This window comes from Ctenopharyngodon idella, chromosome 21 (genome assembly GCF_019924925.1).
Source record: "Ctenopharyngodon idella isolate HZGC_01 chromosome 21, HZGC01, whole genome shotgun sequence".
Classification (NCBI taxonomy): Eukaryota; Metazoa; Chordata; class Actinopteri; order Cypriniformes; family Xenocyprididae; genus Ctenopharyngodon; species Ctenopharyngodon idella.
In genome coordinates this window covers 22,821,354-22,843,452 of record NC_067240.1, presented here as the reverse complement: position 1 = coordinate 22,843,452, position 22,099 = coordinate 22,821,354, and the positions used below count along the sequence as shown (strand labels likewise).

The following is a 22,099-nucleotide window of genomic DNA, read 5'->3' as shown; positions in this document are numbered from 1 at the left end:
GTTAGATGAGAAACTGGATTGGACTGCTAACACAGAAGCTCTGTGCAAGAAAGGACAAAGCCGCTTGTACTTCCTCAGAAAGGCTGGCATCCTTCAACATCTGTAAAAAGCTGCTGCAGATGTTCTATCAGTCTGTGGTGGTCCATTGCATCCACTGCACAGTATCATCTCAAGGCAGGTTGCTGTCACTACCTTGCTCCACAGACAGACTGAGGAGGTTGTTTCTTCCTCATGCCATGCAGCTCTTTAACTCCACTCAAGGCAGACATTTGTCACTGATCTGAACTGAATTGGATTATACATTGTACATGAGGTGGCATAAAATTTGATTTGCACAGGATTTTATTTTTTAATTTATATTTATTATTTTTATATTCTAGTATTACTGTATGCTGTATCAGTTGTGTATACTTCTGGAAATTGTGAATTTCCCACTGGGATAAATAAAGTATCTAATTAACTAACTAACTAACTAGCCATGTTTCCATGCAAATTTTGGGATATGCCAAGATGTGCATAAATTCTAAAAATGCACATGAAAAACATATGCGCTCAAAGGAGTCTGATTTTTTTTTTTTTATCTTATAAGACATGCACATAAACTACAGTGGAAACGCATTTACCTAAAAAAAAAAATGTGCAGAGAAAAAAACAAAAAAACAAAACTGCGTCAACAGAGGATGTGATTGGATAACTGGACTAAATAGCAGATCATCTCAAATCATCTCAAATGTTGTTTTGTTATTCTGAAATGCCTGAGCCAAAGGCTGCATCTGAAATCGCATACTTCCCTACTATATACAGTATGTGACAAGAGTAGTATGTCCGAATTCACAATACTCTTAAAAGAGTAGGCAAAAAGTACCCGGATGACTTACTACTTCTGGCAAGATTCTGAAGTGTGCAAACGATGTACACTTTACTTTCCCATGAGGCCACGGGAGAGATGTATGAATGGCACTGAAGCGACGCAACCAACGCTGGTAGGTCACATGATAATGACAACATGGTGAATATAGTACGCCCAGATTACATTCATACTATATAGAACATAGTTTTTTAATGGTTGTGAAGTAATTACTTATTCAAATAAGTACCTACTCAAGAGAGTATGCGATTTCAGCGACACAGCCATTGTCTGTCATCAGAATGATTTGGTATAATGACCATCCAGAAGTGTCTCATATAGTGGGTATAGAAAAGAATCACCTCCCTTTAAAATAATCACATTTTGTTGCTTTGCAGCCTGAAATGAAGACAGACACAGTTTTGTTTTATCCAGCTGTATTTATGCTTTACAACTTACAACATCCAAGTGAAAGATAAAACTCCAACATGTCAGGAAAAAAAAAATTAAAAACCAGAATCACTGAGTTGGAAAAAGGATCACCCCCCTCCTAAAAGTGACTTAACTCAATCAGGTGTAGCTAAATACCTTCTCAATGGCACAGAAAGTCATTTGACTTTCATCTGTGATTAGATGTGGTCATTTTGATTAGCTCAGCATGAAAAGAGCTTTCCTGGAGCATTTCAGTCCTTGGTAGTGCAACTAAGGCAAACAATCAGCTATGGGCACTGTCAAAAGATCTCCGGGATAAAGCTCAAGTCAGAAGATGGATATAAAAACATTTCAAAGGCTTTATCAATGCCTAGAAGCACAGTGAAGTCTATTATTGAGAAGTAGAAGGTATTTGGTACAACACAGACCCTCCCTGAATCAGGATGCTGCTCCAAACTGAATGAAAAAGTCAGGAGGAAACTGGTCAGAGAGGCTACCAAGAGGCCTACAGCAACTCTGAAGCAGTTGCAGGAATTTATGGCAAAGAGTGGTCATTGTGTGCATGTGACAACAATATAACAAATTCTCCACAAATGTGGCTTGTATGGGAAGGTTGCAAGAAAAAAGCCACTCTTCAAGAAAGGCCACATGCAGTCACGAGGCCACATGGAAAAAGGTGTTAGGGTCAGATGAGACTAAAATTGAATTATTTGGCCTCAACACCAAGCGATATACAGCTAGATATACAGAAATATACAGCTCACCATCCAAATAACACCATTCCTACAGTAAAACATGGAGGTGGTTCTATGCAGCAGGGACTGGAGCACTTGTCAGGATAGAAGAAAAAATGGATGGGGCAAAATAGGATGAGGAAATGAGGAAAATCTGCTGCCCTCTGCCAGAAAGTTGTCAATGGGAAGAAGGTTTACCTTCCAACATGACAATGACTCAAAGCACACATCAAAAACTGACCACACAGTGGTTGAAGGAGAAAAAATTGAATGTTCTTGCATGGCCTAGTCAGAGCCCAGACTTAAACCCCATTGAAAATCTGTGGAATGACTTGAAGACTGCAGTCCACAAACGGTCACCATCAAATTTAACTCAACTTGAGCAGTTCTGCAAAGAAGAGTGGGCAAATATTGCAAAGCCTAGATGTGCAAAGTTAGTAGAGACATATCCCAACAGACTAAAGGCTGTAATTAAAGCAAAAGGTGGTTCAACAAAATACTGACACAAGGGGGTGATCCTTTTCCCAACTCAGTGACTCTGGTTTTTAATTTTTTTATTTTTTTCTGACATGTTGGAGTTATATCTTTCACTTGGATGTTATAAGTTGTAAAGCATAAATACAGCTGGATAAAACAAAACTGTGTCCGTCTTCATTTCAGGCTGCAAAGCAACAAAATGTGATTATTTTAAAGGGGGATGATTCTTTTCTATACCCACTGTATGACTGCGTTCACAAACTACAATGCAATTAGATAACATAACAGCATTTATTACATCTCGTATCCCATTAAAATGTCAGAATTAATAAGCTAATTTTCTATGATTTTTTTTATGTCTGCATTTCACTTCACAGCATACACTTACAAATGCAAAGCTTATATACATCTACAAATAAAGTTGCTCACTAGATTCATATAAACACTTAAAAGTTAACGTGGTCATGAAGATGCCATAGCAGGGGACCCGCTGTCCTGCAGTGTTTAGCTCCAACTTTAAACAAGCACACCTGAACCTGCTAATCAGCTCTTCAGGATCTCTTGAAAATCACATGAAGGTGAGGTGAAGCAGGTTGGACTTTGCAGGACAGTGGGTCTTCCATGAGCAGGATTGAGGATATCTGCAGGCGATATAGTGAATAGCAGTTTGAGACACCAGTTCTTCACCATGACATCATGTAGAATTCTGAGATTGCAGAGATGCAATGAACGCAGCATATTCCTCAGGATGACACCGTTTGTATAATTCCACTTTCCGTTTGATCTGCTTTGGCGTGTCTTGGTAGTAATTCTTCTCGTCCCTTGCCATTGCCTGGAATGCCAATAAAACCTAATCAGTTATGTGAACTCTATATAAAGAGTCATATTTGTGTACATGTAGAAGGCTCATGGATGTATATAGCTCTCTTTCACCTTGTAATCCTCATTGTGTTCCTTCACCATATGTTGAACATATTCAGTCATGTCAGTGGAGCATGTGGTTTTGTTTTTCCCACGGAGACTGGCCTCTGCCTCCATTTCTGCAATTGAGACACCAAATCATTATTGGCAGGACTTATGCAGCAGTGCATGAAAATATTATTACATTTCAATGATAACAGATTACAAAACCACTGGTTTCAAAACATACCTTTAATGACATAGGGTTTCAACACATTTGTCTCCATTGGTTCACTTTTTGTGTCCTGAATCATCAGTTAAAAGCAATTGGTTGTCACAACAATCAGGCAGTATTTGTATAAATACACTGTAACGGTGAATCATGCTTGATACTTGCCTTTTTAGCTTTAATAGGAAGCAATCCCTTGGTCCCAAGTGACAGCCCCATGTCTTGTAGATTTTGCTTCACTGTTTTGTGGTCATCCCAAGCTTTACGTATCTGAGGACTTGTTAAATAACCCATTTCATGACAAAGTTCATAATGCATAACATTATAGACTGCAAATGACAGCACCCTTGTGAAAATACACTTGAGCATACTTTTAAAAATAGTATTTAGCCCTTGTGTGTCCTTGAGGACTTTTTTTTTTTCTTTCTTTTTGATCATTTTGCCCGTGTTATTGCCAACTGCATTCATTTTGGTACAAGTGTGTATTTTTATTGGAATTTTACTATTTCACCCTCATTTCCTTAAATAAATCTATTTTACACCAGGTACACAAAATAGTTACACTCAGGACCTTATGGACCAAAATATTACCATTGAAACCCATTAAAACTGCAAGCTTTAATCCCAGGGCCATTTAACTATAAAATTATGCAGTCTTTGTGAATAGGCTTTTTATTCTGTTGGCAAGGCTTCAAAATTAAAATTTTTGCTTTTTTTTTTTTTTTTTTTTTAACAAGTCAGTGCCATTTTCTCAGGTTTGGCCTGTAAAGCCATCTCTCGCTTTTGTCCCGTTTTCTGCCTCTGTGCATTATAGAGCCAAATGGATAAATTATGCAGCTATAATTGTGTGGGTGTGGATGTCAGAGTGTGGTTTGTATGTACAGTCATGGTCAGAATTATTGGCACCCTTGGTAAATATGATCAAAGATGGCTGTGTGAAAACTGGAACTTCAACCAGGAACAAGTTCTATGGTCAGATGAAACCCCATGCCCACAGTTAAATATACTGCTGGATCTTTGAAATTGTGGGCCTTTTTTTCTGCTGGAGGTCCTGACCTAAACCCTATAGAAAACTGAAGAGGAGAGTGTATCAACATGGAGCTGTGAATCTGAAGGATCTGGAGAGATTCTGTATGAAGGAATAGTCTCTGATCTCCAAACTCAGCAGGCATTATAGGAAAAGACTCAGAGCTGTTATCTTGGCAAAAGGAGGTTGCAAAAAGTATTGAATAAAAGGGTGCCATTAATTGTGGCTGTGTATTGGAGAAAAAAATATTTATTTCATAAAGAGATTTTCCCCCCTACTTTCAATTCTTTTACTTCAATAAAAAGTTACATTTTTTTTTAAATAAAAGATCGAAAAGGATTAATGAGATTTATTTTCACAGGCTTCTTTGTCCATATTTACCAAGGGTGCCAATAATTCTAACCATGACTGTATGTACTAAAAAAAATTGTATGTGCATGTAATTTTTGAGAGAGAAAAAATTCTACTGTACTGCAAATCACAAATCCCAGCTTTGCTGGCATCTACTGGGAAAATTTTGGAAATGAGGCCAAACAAATTCTGAGATATCAACCACAAATTTGAACAACTTTTAGATTTATGGCTTTGATTTTCTAGCAGTTTTTTAGTTTAACATGTTTTATTAAACATATAATATAATATATATATATATATATATAAATAAAATGTTCATAAATCATTTTCATAAACTTAAACCTCTAACTTTTTTTTTTTTTTACTAACAATTATCTGCCAAGTGACTTCTTTGAGACCAAACTTAAAGGGTTAGTTCACCCAAAAATGAAAATTCTGTCATTTACTCAACCTCAAGTAGTTCCAAACCTGTATGAATTTCTTTGTTCTGTTGAACACAAAGGAAGATATTTGTAGGAATGTCAGTAACCAAGCAGGTCTCACCCTACTATGGTAGTCAATGGAGGGCGAGATCTGTTTGGTTAATGACATTCTTCCAAATACTCCATCTTCCTTTGTGTTGACCAGAACAAAGAAATCTATACAGGTTTGGAACTACTTGAGGGTGAGTAAATGACAGAATTTTAATTTTTGGGTGAACTACCCTTTAAGTCTGTGCTCCAAAGCTTAAAATGTTTATGACTGTTTTTTTGACAGAGATTTTTGTCCTCTAAGGACCTCAGAGTAACTTTTTTAAATTGATGCACAAGGGTTAAAAAATAACAATTTAAAAGAATTCAGCAAACTGAATGCGGCGTTTTCAGACACTTAATCCCATGTTTATTGTAATTAAATGAAAATGTATTATAGTTTAAAATTTATATTAAATGCAATAGAACTGCTTTTTTTGACACACTTAAGTACATATTTATATGTATTTTCATATTTTCATATATTGAAATATGACTAAAGTGTACAGCAAAATGTACTGACAAGCATTAAAGGTAAACTACAATATGCTTTAATGTCGTTTGATTTATCGTTTGAACTTGTCATTTAAATATATTGAAATAACACATTTGTAATGATGAAGTTGCAATTTAGTACATTTAAAATATAATAAGATTAAATTTAATATAAATAACACACTACAGTTAAAATTATAATCTAGTACTTCACATGTGCTTTAGTATGCTAGCTAGTCAACACCTCATAATAAGTGTACTTCTTTAAAAGCATGACAAAAGATTATTAAAACATAATTGTTTAAACAAAGTACACTTTTTAAAAGCTGTTTTAACTGAAAGCAACTTGCACTGACATATCTTAAAATATGTCTATGCCATTGTTTTGTCTCAAGATGAACACCAGCACTGTTTTTTTCTAAGTCATGTTTATAAAAGCTACTTAAATGTCCCAACTGAACTAAGGCATAATCCTGTCTTAATCTAAGCCCTGTCTGTGAAACCATGCCTATAACTTTTAAAAATTATTGTTAGCAAGAAAGCCCTTTCTAGACGGCATTTGACACGTCCTTGAACTTACCATTCAATGCGCGGTTTCTCCTTTCTTCTTAACTTCCTATTCAGTTTCTTTTTGTTTTTATTGTAATTAAACGTGTTACGTTTACTTTGTTTCTTGAGTTTACCCATTCCTGTATAATACACCAGTAAACCACTATCTTAACTCTGCAACACGCGTGTTTGAGGAACGCGGAAGTAGCGACTTCTTCTCCAAAGGCAAAACACATCAACATGGTTCGATATCGCCACCTGCCGTCAAAGAAATTTACAATAACGGTTCGTAACAAAAGTGTAGAGACGAGCATTGCCAAATAGTGATATTGAAATAAATTCGAATAGAGAAGAGTGTGGATGAATAGAACATTAAACACAGGTTAGACTTTAGGTTACATTCATGCTACTTTCTTAAGGGGAGACATGAGTAGGACTCAACAGTTCGTGATAGCACGTTTTGTATTCAGAGCCATTGATATAATTTAAAAACATACACTTAACAGCGTTAGTAGTAGTATTAGTAGTAGTATTTATTTATAGCATTATTTATTATTATTATTATTATTATTATTATTATTAGGACGATTGGCTTTTATTAATTAGGTGTAACAGTTTTACCTCTAGATGGAGATATAAACTAAGCTTTGCAAAACCCACAAGTAACGTGTGCATTTTTTATCTGCAGTTCATGTAAATACAAGTTCAGAGCAGCACAGTCTGCTGTGGCATGCCATATGTCTGAAAAAATGCGCATGTTTAATGTTTATCATCAAAGGAAAGGCTTGACAGAAATTGATAAATAGACAGCGATCAGCTTTTACATTTAGAAATATATGGTTAAAATAATAATACATCCTATAATAAGCAGTTATATATGGGATACGGAAACATTTTATAGTATCTTACAAAAGACAAGTACAAACATGCAGCCGTCTGATTGAAAAAGAACAAAACCTACTATGGCGAAGATTTCATGAATATTAAACAGATCACGTGATGTTTTTATACGTTGTTTGATTTTTTTTTTTTTACTTCATAAAGCATTTTCAGGACAACACTATTGAGCATTAAAACAAATATTCCTATTTATATACACAACAAAATAATAAAGGAAAACGAAAAGAAAAAAACATACATTCTTACAAGAATGAAGCATAGTATAACATTATTTTTGCCTTGTAGAAAAAAAATGTACCATATAAAATATATAAAAAGATTGTATTACTAGAGGTATTACTATAATATCAAATTATAGATATCAGATTAAAGGACTAGGCCATGTTTGAAGGCTTAAAAAATAAGAGCACAAATCAGATCAGAAGTATATGTAGATATTAATAAGAAGCCATACCTAGTGTCAGCATAATCCTGTAAATATTCATGAGTTAAGCTTGGACTATTATGTCTTTAAGCCTTCAAATATTGCCTAGTCCTTTAATCTAACATCTATAATTTGTTATTATATTAATAGCCTACATCTGATTGAGAACATGTATGTCAGTCCTTCTTTTTTATATGCTAAATCATTTATTCAACGTGAAAGTAATGCTCTTTTAATAATGTTTCTTCTTCTTTTTCTTTTTCTTCTTCTTCTTTTGTTTTCTATTGGACCGTTCAAGCAGGACGCTCGAGGTTGGTTACCAAGCAACGTCAGCTTGTCTCATTAATATTCATGAGCTTAGACTTTGCCATAGTAGGCTCTACGATCGACGTAAGTCCGAAGCTTCTGGGCGGGGAATCAGAGGAGCGAAACGGCAGAGCTGAGAGTCATTCAGGGTTAATAATATTCCGCCGTGGGGGGGAGCGGGGGAGGACACACATACACATACACACACACACACACACATACACTGCCAACCCGGCGACGAGGTTGGGCCTGCGGTGCCTGCCTGCAACCCAGGAAACATGGAGCTCGAGAATATCGTGGCCAACACTGTTCTGTTGAAGGCGAGAGAAGGTAAGACATGACAGCCCTTCTGATCATTGTCACTTTTGACAGCTGTGATCCTCAAACGCCTTGATATCTGGCTCAAAACGATGGGGGATTCCCCCAAAGGAAGTTAGGCCAAAAAAGACAAGAGCAATGCAATAAATGCATTCTTTATTATGCTTAATTATTTACGAATCACCGGATCAAACCTGAGAATTATACATTGATTATGGTGTGTTGCTCGCCGCCTGCGTTGTTGTGTTCCTAACCTTGAGCAAAAAAGATGGACCTGTCAATCAAAAAAAAAAAAAAAAAAAAAAAAAAACATCGTTTCTGTCAAAACCCTGTTTGGATTTTACAACATTTTTGTGAACTCTCTGAGTTTCTGTTTGAAGGAGAAGCGATAAACACTGTGTTGTCAGTAGTGTTATAGATAGACAACAGTCATTCGTCTGGTGCTCGAGATAAGCGCCCGAATTAACTGAACCTTTGAATTAACCGACCATCTGATTTTTTAAAGTGTTTTTCAAAACAGTTATCTACCTACCTAAATGGCTAGGCGTTACTTCATAGTCAGAAATGGTGTCTAGTGGGCACTTTCAGTTGTTTATCATTTTTTTCTGCAGGTGTATTTCTCAAACATGGGGGAATCCTGCTGAATTTTCTCGCGTCTGTGTTCGAACGTTCTTGTGCTGCACACTTAGGCTACTACGTTGTAGTGTTGCAGTATCCATTAAAGTATACTGGCCTTACGAGAATATTTGTAGGTTTTTAATTTTTGTAGGTTTACATTGATTACAAATTACACAAAAAGTTGTTAATTATATACTAATCATAACAGGTGATGTATTACAAATGACATTTGTCAACATTAGGACATTTTAAAATTTTGAAAGCTGCCTTGTTTCATAGATGGTTTCAGTTTAGTCACTGTGCTGTATGATTGCTTAACATGTTATTTCCTCCTTTTTTAAGATGACATTTAACACTAGCTTATCTAAATAGCCAAGGCTCTGTATTTGTGTTGCACTACATGAATTTTTATTTTATTTTGGGAAACATGTTTGCATCTTATCAAAATTGGCTATTCTTTTTTATGAAATGTTGTAGTATTTATTATAAATGATTTATCCGTGCACATCATTATTTAAAAAATAAAAATCATGTGTCCCCGTAATCTTTAATCAAAATAACTTACCCTCACTCTTGAAGCGACACCTCTTTTCTGATGATGTGTTTACTGGTGTGAGGGTGTGACAACCTGTCACTCACATGCGATCAACCAATAGCAAACCACAACAATCCAACCTTCCAATCAATTCCCGTTTCACTCAGAAATACTTCACAATTGAGAAGAAAAGAATATTGCAATTTCCGTTTCATGGCGATTTTAAAGTTTAAAGGATTTAAGGAATTTATTTATGGTTAAGTTTTGCTCAGCATCAACATGCTGTTAATTATTGGAGAAACTAATTTTGACTTCTAGCTCAGTCTGTAAAAAAACAAATTGAAATGTCGTTGACTAGGGCTGCACGATGTATCATTTTAGCATTGATGTTGCGATGGTCGCATTGCAGGAAGTGCGATGTCTAGTATATGGATTGTTAAGGGGTTAGTTCACCCAAAAATGAAAAATCTATCATTTATTACTCACCCTCATGTCGTTCCACATCCGTAAGACCTTCGTTCATCTTTGGAACACAAATCTGAAAAAAAGATCTTTGTGATGAAGTCTGAGAGCTTTCTGTCCCTCCATAGAGATCCAACACAACTACCAACCACATCAAGATCCAGAAAAGTAGGAAAAAGACATAATTTAAGTACTCCATGTGACTCCAGTGGTTTAATCTCAATTTTAAGTGACGTGAGTGCTTTGTTTGCACAAAAAAAACATAATTTACTCCTTTACGTACAAAAATATTCATCTGTAACGCGCGCTCACGAGAGCTTCACGACGCATGCATGTTGTGTTCGGACTAGCGCATCAACTCAACGCATATGTGCGAGTGTTCCTGAGAGCATCATGATGCATGCGTTTTGTGTTTACACGAGAGCTGGCATTGTTGCGTGAACACGCTTTGAATAATATTATTTTGTAAATTTTTTTTTTTTTTTTTTTGCACAAACAAAGCACTCACGTCGCTTCATAAAATTGAGTTTAAACCACTGGAGTCACATTGAGTACTTTAATGATGTGTTTTTCCTACCTTTCTGGACCTTGGAGTGGTAGTTGCTTTGGATCTCTATGGAGAGACAGAAGCCTCTCAGACTTCATCAAAAAGATCTTAATTTGTGTTCCAAAGATGATGAAGGTCTTACTGATGTGTAACGACATGACGATGAGTAATTAATGACAGAATTTTAATTTTTGGGTGAACTAACCCTTTAATCCGTACAGACCAGGCATCATGGTTTGAAACGCATGTGATTCTCGGATTAATTGCAAAGTTTAACCATCATATAGCGAAAGTTCGTCATTTGCACGTGTTTTAGGTCCTGTCAGTTGTGCACACAAAATTATGTCAATTTCCATTTCTGCAAGTATCCTTGTAAACACAGTTGCTTACGGCTTAGGTAACGCAAACAAAGAAAATGGATGTGTATCATTATAATGGATTGGCGCTTAAAGTGACAGCAGGCTAATATTTTTGCTGCTTTCTGTGCCATGAATGTTATCAAACAACAAAATACAAAGAGAAAATCACTTTTGCAGCTTTAACACAGATTGATTCTATTCAATATATACAGTGAAGACTATAGTGTTATTTTATATTTGATTATTCATTTTCTGTACCTGAATACTTACCTGAAAAATATAAAGCACTGTTTATTTCATTTAAATCACCCCAATCATTCTAGAATGATTAATTCTTTACAAATAGAGCTGTTAAAGTAATCTGGTGAATTTATTTCATATCGCAATATATATTGCAGAAAAACTAGATATCGCAATGTCAGTTTTTTCCAATATCGTGCAGCCCTAGCGTTGACAGAAATGCACTTACAGTGGAATTTCTTGTACATTTGCGCAGTAGATTCCCATTGAAAGTGCATTGCATTTACCATTGCATGGTGAAATTTTGCAGACAAAATCCAGTCAATCCAACAGAAAAATATGCAATTTCTCATGAGGGCAAAACAAATTTAGCTGGCAGATTTTGCACGTTCAAGTTGGCCACGCACATTTGCTGTGCTGACCAACAGAAAGCTGCATGGTTTGACGCTATTGACAATAGACAATGGCCTGCAAAATTTTGAATAAAATTCGCCAGTCTGAACACAACTTAAATGCACATAACTAAACACATATTTAACTTCTTGTTTACTCCCTTACACTCTGTTCACATCTTTTCTCCTTACAACATGACAGGATGTAGTCATGTCCCGGTTTGATTCTTAAAGTTGAGCAGTTCTTTTTTAACAATGGAGGTGTTTCATGTCACAATCCAGGGAACCCACCGGGTTTATACGGCTTGTTCCACTTTTTCTCAGAAGAGCTGTTATACAGAAAGCACAACAAGGAAGATGAGTGTTTTATATGCAATGTTCTATACTTTGTTGGTGATTTATATTGTGAATAGTGTGATGAAAGCGGGGCCTTTTGGTAAATGCTAGAGGCAAGTTTTGCACACAGTGAATGAAACCTCTTCACCTCTGCGCTGCTGCATAAACAGTACATTTCACAAACCATTTGCATCTTGGCAACTTCCCACAACGATAAAGCCGGAGGTTTGCTACTGTACCTGTACCATCATAATATCGTCACTACAAACCATTTGTTTGAATTGCAAATAGCACACTCTGACGTTAAAGACATTTATGTTACAAAAGATTCTATTTCAAATGAACACTATTTCTATTCATTCAAGAATCCTGAAAAAAATGTATCATGATTTCCACAAAAATATTAAGCAGCACAACTGTTTTCAGCATTGATAATAATAAGAAATGTTTCTTGAGCAGCAAATCAGCATATTAGAATGATTTCTGACAATTGCGAAATGGTTGCAGCTTTGACATCATAGAAAAAAAATGACATTTTAAAATGTATTAAAATAGAAAACAGTTAATTTAAATTGCAATATAGTTCACAATATTGCTGTTTTTCCTGTATTTTTAATCAAATAAATGCAGCTGTGGTGTGAATAAAACTTCTTTCAAAAACATTTAAAAAAATCTTTCCAGCCCCAAACCTTTTGAATGTTAGTGTATATGTAGTGTATATGTCCGAATACTGCTGTAATTATCATCACCACAATCATTTTAGCAAAAAAGTTTACATTTGTTATGATGGCACATCTGTACTAGCACAGTACAGTGACAGTTTTATTTTTGATGATTTTTACATCATGATCAGTGAGCATGATCATTTGTTTGAACTGCAGATAGCACACTGCCTGACTTTATGTATTAATTATTTACAAGTTATATCTTTGAGGTAAGTTGAGGTACAATGTCTGGACTTGCACAACAGGTTTTGATTATGTAAGATAATGAGGTTTCTCAGCTGGCCCCTCTAGAGTCTCTCATGTGGGAAAGTCTTTGTTGTAACCTACAGTCCTGTTTTGAACTTTTATCAGATCACAGTCACAAGCTTCTACCGTACATTTGTAATCATTTCATCTTCTGCCCTCCCAACCCATCCCATTAGCATCAAATCTATTCCTCAAATTTTCTCATAACCTAGCAACAATGCAAACACCTGGCTGCAGCTTTCACAAGAGTCCTCTCCATTCCCGGCGAGCGTGTCCCACGCGCAGCATCGCTTCCTGACCTTTTTCTGTGCTGTCTGTTGACAAGCTCGGCAGGCCCAGCACCTGGGCCAGTCATTCTAATCGGGGAGCCCGAGCTGCCCTGATGACGTTAGCTAGGACAGGCGCGGGCCAGCGGGACATTCTCGCGGCATTGGCGTGATTCTTTTCCTGAAATCAATCCAGGGACGTATTAGATGCAAGCTGAATGTAAAGATGTATAACAGGGACTAACGCCTGATCATGTAAGACTGGAATATTTCAAATTAAATTTGATAATAATTTAAAGGGGTCCTATTATGTTGTTGTTGTTGTTGTTGTTTTACATTTTCAACTCTCTTTAGTGTGTAATGTTGTTGTTTGAGCATGAAAAAAGTCTGCAAAGTTACAAAGCACCAAGTCACTCTGAAGCGAGTTATTCTATATATCAGTAAGCACTTTTTCTGAACTCCCTGAAACCACTCGATTGTAGTCTTGAGTCCTCTTCCTGAGAACTAACGTGTCACAATATCCCACATTTGAATAATTCCCGCTTAAGGAATATGCAAAAGGGGGGCGAGGCCTAGTTGAGTTGCATTAGTAATGTATTGTCGCCACGTTGAAGAGACACTGTTTTTGTCCACCCCTTCACATGTCGTGCTTCCGAAGGTGGTTCAGGGTTGATCAGCTTGTTCTTCTTGATTGTCTCGGGCTCGAACTGATGCAGCAAAACTGATGCCATAGTTAAGAGTAGTTACAGTAGTGTTTACAGCAGCACCTTAGGAAGCCTCCGTAGCTGATACTCGCCGGTTATGATAAGGGGCGTTACATTTCAACATAGACTCTAAGTGATAGACCAGTCACAACAATCAGAGGAGACTGTGCTTTTCACAAAGTGAGTTTTAAAGAAGTCTAAACTAAAACAGAGCGTTCAGACAGAGGGTGAAAACAGGTGCTGCAACAATGTAAATAAGAAAAACAATGAGTTTTTTGAACATTAAAGGGTTATTTCACCCAAAATTAAATTTCTGTCATTAACTACTCACCCTCATGTCGTTCCAAACCCATAAGAAAACAAAACAAAACAAAAATAATGACTTTATTCAACAAATTCATCTCTCCCCTGTCGTTCTGCTATGCTGACGAATTTGTTGAATAAAGTCCAGGGCTCGACAATAAGGACTGCCCGATGGCCCGGGGCCAGTGTGAACGACGCTCGGGACAGTAAACGGGACGGTCACTTGTCTATGTCTACTATGTCTATGAAATCGTAATTGTTAATTTAACGATCTGAAATTATCGAGTATGTCCCTCAATTTACAAAACCAAACAAAAACACAACCATTGAGTGCACGCATGCAATATGTGAGTAACAGTTAGCATGCAGTATGTGAGTAATATGTCTAGTAGTAACAGTTAGGTTAAACTAGTGCGCGTGCATATTTAGAGTGCACGCTTTCACTGCGTGATTTAGTCTATTAAATTGCCTTTAGAATGCCCCAGAATTCAAGATAAGTGGCAAAAATGCCCCAGTATATCTTTTATATTTATATCATTTAATATAGTTAACCAATATTACACAGCGCCATTTTTCTCCAAATATCAACAATTACAAATGTGATATTGATTTTATTCAGCATACAGTTTAATGAACAAGAACTTAATATCAAGTGACTTACATTTTAGACACCAAATCGCCCGTTTCACTCTATTTCGCCAACGAAAATATTTCCAAACAAAGTCCACAGAATTATTTGGCGTCTCTGAGCAACACTTCCTGAATGAATCAGCCGCTTGAATGAATCGGTTGAATCCGGTTGAATCTCAATGATTCGCTCATTAACAGTGATTCACTGCCACCTACTGGCGGGTTTAATTTCAGGTTTAAAGTGTCTTTTCATATTTAAAATAATTTCAAATAACAGTATTTAACGTTTTATATTTTCAACATTTCAAAACATTATTTATGCATTTGTAACTGCTCTCGACTGATTATTAATAAAGACTAATAAATAAAGATTAATAAAGTTTAATCTATAGTTATATAGTTATATTATATATCTATAGTTATATAGTTATAGATATTACAATTTCTATACCTGAAAATCTCCTGTTTAAACCTACACGTAACCTTATTTATTAAGGTTACATGTATCAAAAACAATGAAAACAATAACTTGGCTTATTTTATAGGCCCATTTTCTTTTCTGTTTATAAATTTTTTGTTGTGGGGCAAGTAAAAATTTGAACCACTGGCCCAACCGGGCCAGTAGAAAAAATCCTTAGCGTTGAGCCCTGAAGTCATTATTTTTGTTTTGTTTTTGCGCACAAAAAGAATTCCCGTCACTTCCTAACATTAGCATTGAACCACTGTAGTCACGTTCACTATTTTAACAATGTCTTTAGTACTTTTCTGGACCTTGAATTATGTTGCTTTCTATGGGGGATAAAAAAACCTCTTGGATTTCATCAAAAATATCTTCATTTGTTTTCCTAAGATGAACGAAGGTCTTACGGGTTTAGAACAACATGAGGGTGAGTGCTTAATGACTGAAATTTCATTTTTGGGTGAACTAACCCTTTAAATTATGTAAACATATTCTAGTACACCCTATAAACAAAATTATGAACCTGTAAATAAGCATAATGGGACCCCTTTAAACATTTTATCGCAGATCACATGGCTGATGGATAAAGCCAAGATTATACTTTCTATTCATTAAAGAATCCTGGAAAAAAAGTATTATGGTTTCCACAAAAATATTAAACAGCACAACTGTTTTCAACATTGATAATAAGAAGAAATGTTAATTGAGCACCAAATCAGCATATTAGAATGATTTCTGAAGGATCACGTGACACAAGTCTGGAGTAATGATGCTAAAAAAATTCAGCTTTAAAATCACAGGAATAAATTACATTTTAACATATATTAAAATAGAAATATGCATACGGCCGTCTGCCGGAAACTAGTTATTATTATAATAATAATAATAATAATAAGCTATCAATAATAGAAGTGGTCTAAATATTAAAAAAAAAAATCTTCTGTGGAAGTCTCAGGACCAAAAAATTGCATTCGTCCAATCATTGCATTCGGGCTGAATGCAATAATGGCATATCCTACCACACGTCATCAGCGGCTATACTGAGTTGTAGACAGACAGTCACCGAGCACCACAAACAAACAGCAGCCGCCTTTTACAGTTCCTCCTGAACCAAAAAAACAAGTTATGCTGTGTTCATGGCATGTTTTAACTGTAATTATGAGATGTTCTACTTGGTGCTGTTCACACCCTCAGACTCGGATTTCTGTGTTTCTCTAGCAACACTATCAACACCGAAATGAATCTGCAGCAGTCAGGTGGTACAAGTAGGAAAACAGTTATTTGAAATTGTAATAATATATCACAATATTACTGTTTTTCCTGTATTTTTGATCAAATAAATGCAGGTTTTGTGAACATATGAGACTTCTTTCAAAAACATTAAAAAAAAACAACTTACAGACCCCAAACTTTTGAAGTATAGTATATAAAGTATATATTTTTGTATAATAAAGGATCACTGTCATTATTGTCATGGAAAACATTTTAGCAGTTTGTCCCAAAAAGTTTCTAATTTGGTTATGTTTGGTCATAATTTTATGATTTTTTTTACATCCTGATCAGTGAGTAGGTTTAAGTTTATTAGTAGAATAGGGCCAGATTTACAAAACAGGGCAAATTAGCGTGAGAGCGCAATTCCAAAAAAACGCTGTTGGGAGTGGAAAGTTCTGTGCATGATCTACTGACAACGCACAAATTAAAGAACACAGACGCAGCCGGATTATTTCCATAATGACCAACGCAATCTACCAAGAGCAGCGCAAATTAGCATCTGGTTTAAAGGGATAGTTCACCCAAAAATGAAAATTATCCCATGATTTACTCACCCTCAAGCCATCCTAGGTGTATATGACTATCAGACGAACACAGTTGGAGATATATTTAAAAATTGTCAACTTGTCTTGTGCCAAATGAGTAACCCCCAGGTGCGATGTAGGATGTAAGAGTAGCGTAAGCTATGACACCTCTCGCGGTTCAAACAAATAGGGCTGTGCAACAAACTCAAGCTCCTCTTCTCTTATGCCGAAAAATTGCGTTCATCATTACGTCATGCGTTGGGTCAGGGGTTACTCTTCCACTGCAAATCGATGCATACGGCCGTCTGCCGGAAACTAGTTATTATTATAATAATAATAATAATAATAATCTTTTATTATTATTATTATTATTATTATTATTACAGACTCAAGGTCCAAATTTAAGCCAGGATATTTTTAAATATATCTCTGATTGTGTTAGTCTGAAATAAGATAGTTATATACACCTAGGATGGCTTGAGGGTGAGTAAATCATGGGATAATTTTCATTTTTGGGTGAACTAACCCTTTAAGACATATGCTTTTTTTTGTGTGGTGAATAATGACGCAAATACCAGTAAATTGACTAAAGCAAACGTTAGTAAATCACTTTGCGTGATTAATTTAAATACTCTCCTCCCATAAATTTTGCGTCTGAAAGGGAAACTCCTACAAATGCATATGCAATAAGGTCAACCACAAAAATAACTTTTCAGTGCTAATTTTCACAATTGCATGCCTTTAGTACATCCTGACAGTAGTTTGCAAAAGAGGGTTTGCGTTGACGCTAAACATGTCCCATAGTTTCTAAGAATTTTAATTTCACTTTTTATTTCCAGTTCAAAGCTATCTGGTGTATTAGCCAGCCCAAGTCTACTCTCAAAAGAGAGGAATGTTGTTACCATCACACAGTATCAAACATCCATACTTTCACGCATTGTACAAGAATCCACTTGACAAATGTGAGAAATGTTTTAACATCGATGAAACAGTTTGAAGAAGTCTTTATTTTTCAAGCTTTCAAAAGTGCCCTAATTGAAGAATCACCCGTATATGGCCTATTTATATCATATAATAGGATGTGAGATAAATGTATTCATATCCCACTCTGTCTTCTTAAGCCCACCTGTGTTAAGATAGTAATCTAATAGCATTTTAGAGCCTGTATGCAGTTCCTGCCTCTAATTTGATCTTTGCTTGATTCCTTTGCAGGAGGGGGTGGGAACAGAAAAGGCAAGAGCAAGAAATGGAAACAGATGCTTCAGTTCCCTCATATAAGCCTGTGCGAGGAGTTACGTCAGACTATAGGTACACAGCTCACGCTTATATCATATGTCATATCTGTGTTGATATGTAAGTCACTCTCATGTCATATGAACAAATGTGGAAATACTGTTCATACAGTACTGTATGAACTATTTTTGTACTGTTCATACTGTTTTTTTTGTTTGTTTGTTTGTTTTATTTTTCTTTCCAAGAATGATCAAATTCTTGGTCATTCTAATGTGGCTGTTTTGTGGTGTCTTAAAGCTATCTGAAATGTGATTGCAGAGGAATATGGCAATATGCAAGGGAAAAACCAATCCTAAAATGCTGTGGTTCGTCTGGTGAATGTTACAAAGAGTAAAGAAATTACATGGATTTACTTTGAAGGATATCTTAAACATTATAGCAGAAGTCTTAATTATCATTTTAGGAGGTCTTGAATTTGGGCACAGAAAAATAGGAGTCACCATACCCCCTAATGTGATTATTAAACTTCAAAAAAACAATGATTCCATTAAATAAATGCAAGCACTGCACGTTCAAATTCAAAATGTGACGCTGTTGCGCGTTTTACAGGCTCACGGTTTCAGAACAGTTCGCAATTAATGAATACTGCACATTTATGCCAAGTGATTACTTATGATCTACTGTTGATGAATTATGACCGTGTTTAATTTATGCTGTCTATACTGTAAATGTGAATGGTTATAAAAGTGCACATTTTATCTCTGTCATCTTTTTGAATGAGCAGCTGAAAGTAAAGCATAGACATTTCAAAATAAATATCCCGGGTGTTTTTCAGGCTTGTTTATAATTAAAAGTTTCACATTATGCAAAAAAAAAAAAAAAAAAAAAAAATTTTATGGTTATTATTTGTATTTTGATCACATAATTATTGGCCAATATAGTAATAATAATTGGCTAATATTAAAATTCGGTACTATTTTGTCTGAAATAAAATAATTAAAAATCGATCATTTTAAATGCTACAATTTCAGCATCAAACACGCACATTAAAATGATTTAATGAGCTATTATTAAAAAATGCCTGAATGTTGAACCTGTTATGTCATCATGACTGAATGTTCTATGTCATGAATATCCAATATTGACCAACACCAAAATTAAAAAAAAAAAATCTGTGATACAGGCCCATAACTAATTATTATACTGATATATCAATTATTCCTTGTTTTCATTTGGCAAGCTATATGATTTCTAAGGTGTTTTGTGTGTTTTTTGGCATGATTCTCTATGGTTGCTAGGGTGTTGTGTGGGTGGTTGCTAACAGGTTTATGGGCATAATATCATGCATCAAAAAATGAAAAGTTTAAGCACATCTCTTCTCAGCAAGCCATGATTTGAGTTATCATTCATGTTTGTAGCACAAACAGTGTGGGATGAGTTACGTGTTGAGTTACGTGTTGAATTTACTACTTTTTTACGTGTTGAATTTACTAGGTTTTTGTTCAGAACCTAAGCCTGTTTGTAAGCAAAGCTACAGTAACCATTAATTTGTATGAATTAATAAATTAGTACATAAATTTCATACATTGAAAAAACATCTTAAGTAACTTGCAGTTACCCTGTTTTGCAGTTGAATTTGTGCTTTAGTCTGTTTAATTAAAGGAAGGGTATGCAGTTCTTTTTTTTAAGAAACACTTTATAAATTCTCTTCACATCCTGATAGCTATCAATAATAGAAGTGGTCTAAATATTAAAAAAAAAAAATCTTCTGTGGAAGTCTCAGGACCAAAAAATTGCATTCGTCCAATCATTGCATTCGGGCTGAATGCAATAATGGCATATCCTACCACACGTCATCAGCGGCTATACTGAGTTGTAGACAGACAGTCACCGAGCACCACAAACAAACAGCAGCCGCCTTTTACAGTTCCTCCTGAACCAAAAAAACAAGTTATGCTGTGTTCATGGCATGTTTTAACTGTAATTATGAGATGTTCTACTTGGTGCTGTTCACACCCTCAGACTCGGATTTCTGTGTTTCTCTAGCAACACTATCAACACCGAAATGAATCTGCAGCAGTCAGGTGGTACAAGTAGGAGCTCTGTAAGTTGTTTACGTTCAGTATTATTGTAATGTTATGTGCTATGAGACATGAGGAAATTTAATCTCTCATGACGCTTTGAAGAATCTGCTCTGGCTGTGTGCGACCTGCGTATTCATGTGTTTTAGAGGAGGCGTGGCTTTGGGGAGCGCTCTAAAGGGAGGGTGGGATCTAATGTTTCCAAAGCTAGCTTGCTATAGCTAGCCTCTCCAAAATTGCCTACCCTACCTTTAAATAAAAGTTTCTGAGATACATGAATTATTTGGAGATTATATGGGTTTGTTCTGTATGGACGTACAATATTATGCAGGTCTCAAAAAAGGCCTTAAGTCTAAAATTTGATTTTAAAACCTAGCTTTTAAAGCAGCTGCAGATGACTTTAACATTTGCTGATTGACTCTTTTATTTAGAAGTCGGGACTTAAGCTGCCTTCACGAATTCATCAGAATTATCGTAAATACTAGTTTCCTAGTTAAAAATTGGACATGAACTTTGCCTCTCAAGTCGTATTTACCACAGGGAAGCTCTGGGGATGATTGTGATATCCCAGTTCCCAAGTTGGGCAGCCCATAAACTTTAAACATGGCTTAGGGAAGAACAATTGCTGCTGTGACTGGTATTCTTTATTAGTTTTTTCCACAACAGCTACATCGCCTTGTCTTGTCGCTAAAGTAGTGCATATTTACATATATGAATAATCATTTGAAGCATATTGCATGTTTTATACACAGCGAAAATAGCCTGTATTTGACCGACAGCTTGCTGACAATTCTAGATAACGTGGTAAATGTTTATATGTTTGTCAGTGAATGGGACGTTAAATATCATTTTGGCTTTAAAACAATTTTCCAAATAAAAAGGCAAGAATTAACCTGGTGTCCTACATGATTCCTGTTCTTTCTGACTACAAAGCACTTGAATGCAACAAGCTCGCAATCACAACTTCAGAAGTGGGAAGTAAAAAAAATTCGATAGCACGTGAAGGCAGTATTATTCCGCCATATTATGCACTACACTTTCTCCCATTCATATTAATATGACTGAACCATATATATATAGAGAGAGAGAGAGAGAGAGAGAGAGGCTTCTCAAATGTGTGTTTCATTGTTACAATGATAATCTACTTATGAAAGTGAAAATTGTGGCATCATTAGCAAGTGCAAGGTGCATGTCTTGATCTTTGTGTGTTGGGACAGGAGGTGTTTCGCTCATTGTTTTTGACAATTAAGCATAGGCAGAGCGTGTGTAAGGCTGGGTAAGGCTTAGCCTTCCCCTGGCCACGGACTTGAGACTACCGTGGAATTTTGTCAGTCAATTTACCACTGACTGCTGCTGCTTCTGATTGCTTTTAGAGGGAAGGACTGCCCATAACTTCTGGTCTAGAATAAGTTTTCTCCATAATAGTAGCACATTGGCGAAACTGGTGTTTGTGCTATAGAGAGAGTCAAAGGTTTCTATTTACAACATGTTTTGCAGCATTGAGCAATGTAGCCAATCACAAATATATCAGTTGATTTCTTGAACGCAATGGCCAATCAGACGTATTTACATTAGAATCCACTCACCCCTCAAAACGCTAGAGTTTTTATCCAGTGCTGAGTTCTGCACGCCCACAAATCCTCTCGTTGTAAGTTAACTTTTAAC

At 35.8% G+C, this 22,099-nt stretch overlaps 2 protein-coding genes across 4 annotated transcripts in view; one reads left to right on the top strand and one right to left on the bottom strand.

Annotated features, from left to right (window-relative positions):
* Window positions 1-2,529: 2,529 nt before the first annotated feature.
* nop16 (NOP16 nucleolar protein homolog (yeast)) lies at window positions 2,530-6,791 on the bottom strand. Its single transcript, XM_051878099.1, has 5 exons — window positions 6,585-6,791; window positions 3,788-3,896; window positions 3,641-3,695; window positions 3,424-3,530; window positions 2,530-3,322 (listed from the first exon to the last, which is right to left on the bottom strand). Exons 1-5 carry the CDS (start codon window positions 6,689-6,691, stop codon window positions 3,185-3,187), a joined length of 516 nt encoding a protein of 171 aa, XP_051734059.1. The 5' UTR covers window positions 6,692-6,791; the 3' UTR covers window positions 2,530-3,184.
* A 1,490-nt stretch (window positions 6,792-8,281) lies between these two features.
* The window catches only part of grk6 (G protein-coupled receptor kinase 6), a 53,481-nt gene continuing 39,663 nt past the window's right edge, over window positions 8,282-22,099 (top strand). For 2 of the 3 annotated variants that reach the window (XR_007927246.1, XM_051878091.1), the window contains exons 1-2: window positions 8,282-8,513; window positions 18,333-18,428. Coding sequence is in view for 1 of the 3 variants with exons in the window: in XM_051878091.1 (XP_051734051.1) it covers window positions 8,462-8,513; window positions 18,333-18,428 (148 nt within the window). In the remaining 2 variants the exon portion in view is untranslated. Of the gene's footprint in view, window positions 8,514-18,332; window positions 18,429-22,099 lie in introns of those variants that run through there. The other variant, XM_051878093.1, reaches the window with a different exon arrangement.

Excerpts from the sequence above, each read along its gene's own strand:
- nop16 (XM_051878099.1), bottom strand. The coding sequence starts at position 6,691 with ATGGGTAAACTCAAGAAACAAAGTAAACGTAACACGTTTAATTACAAT. Across the intron at positions 3,897-6,584 it reads GAGAAACCGCGCATTGAATG|TCCTCAGATACGTAAAGCTT; the intron begins GTAAGTTCAAGG and ends TTATTTAACAAG. Across the intron at positions 3,696-3,787 it reads TTCCTATTAAAGCTAAAAAG|GACACAAAAAGTGAACCAAT; the intron begins GCAAGTATCAAG and ends CTGATGATTCAG.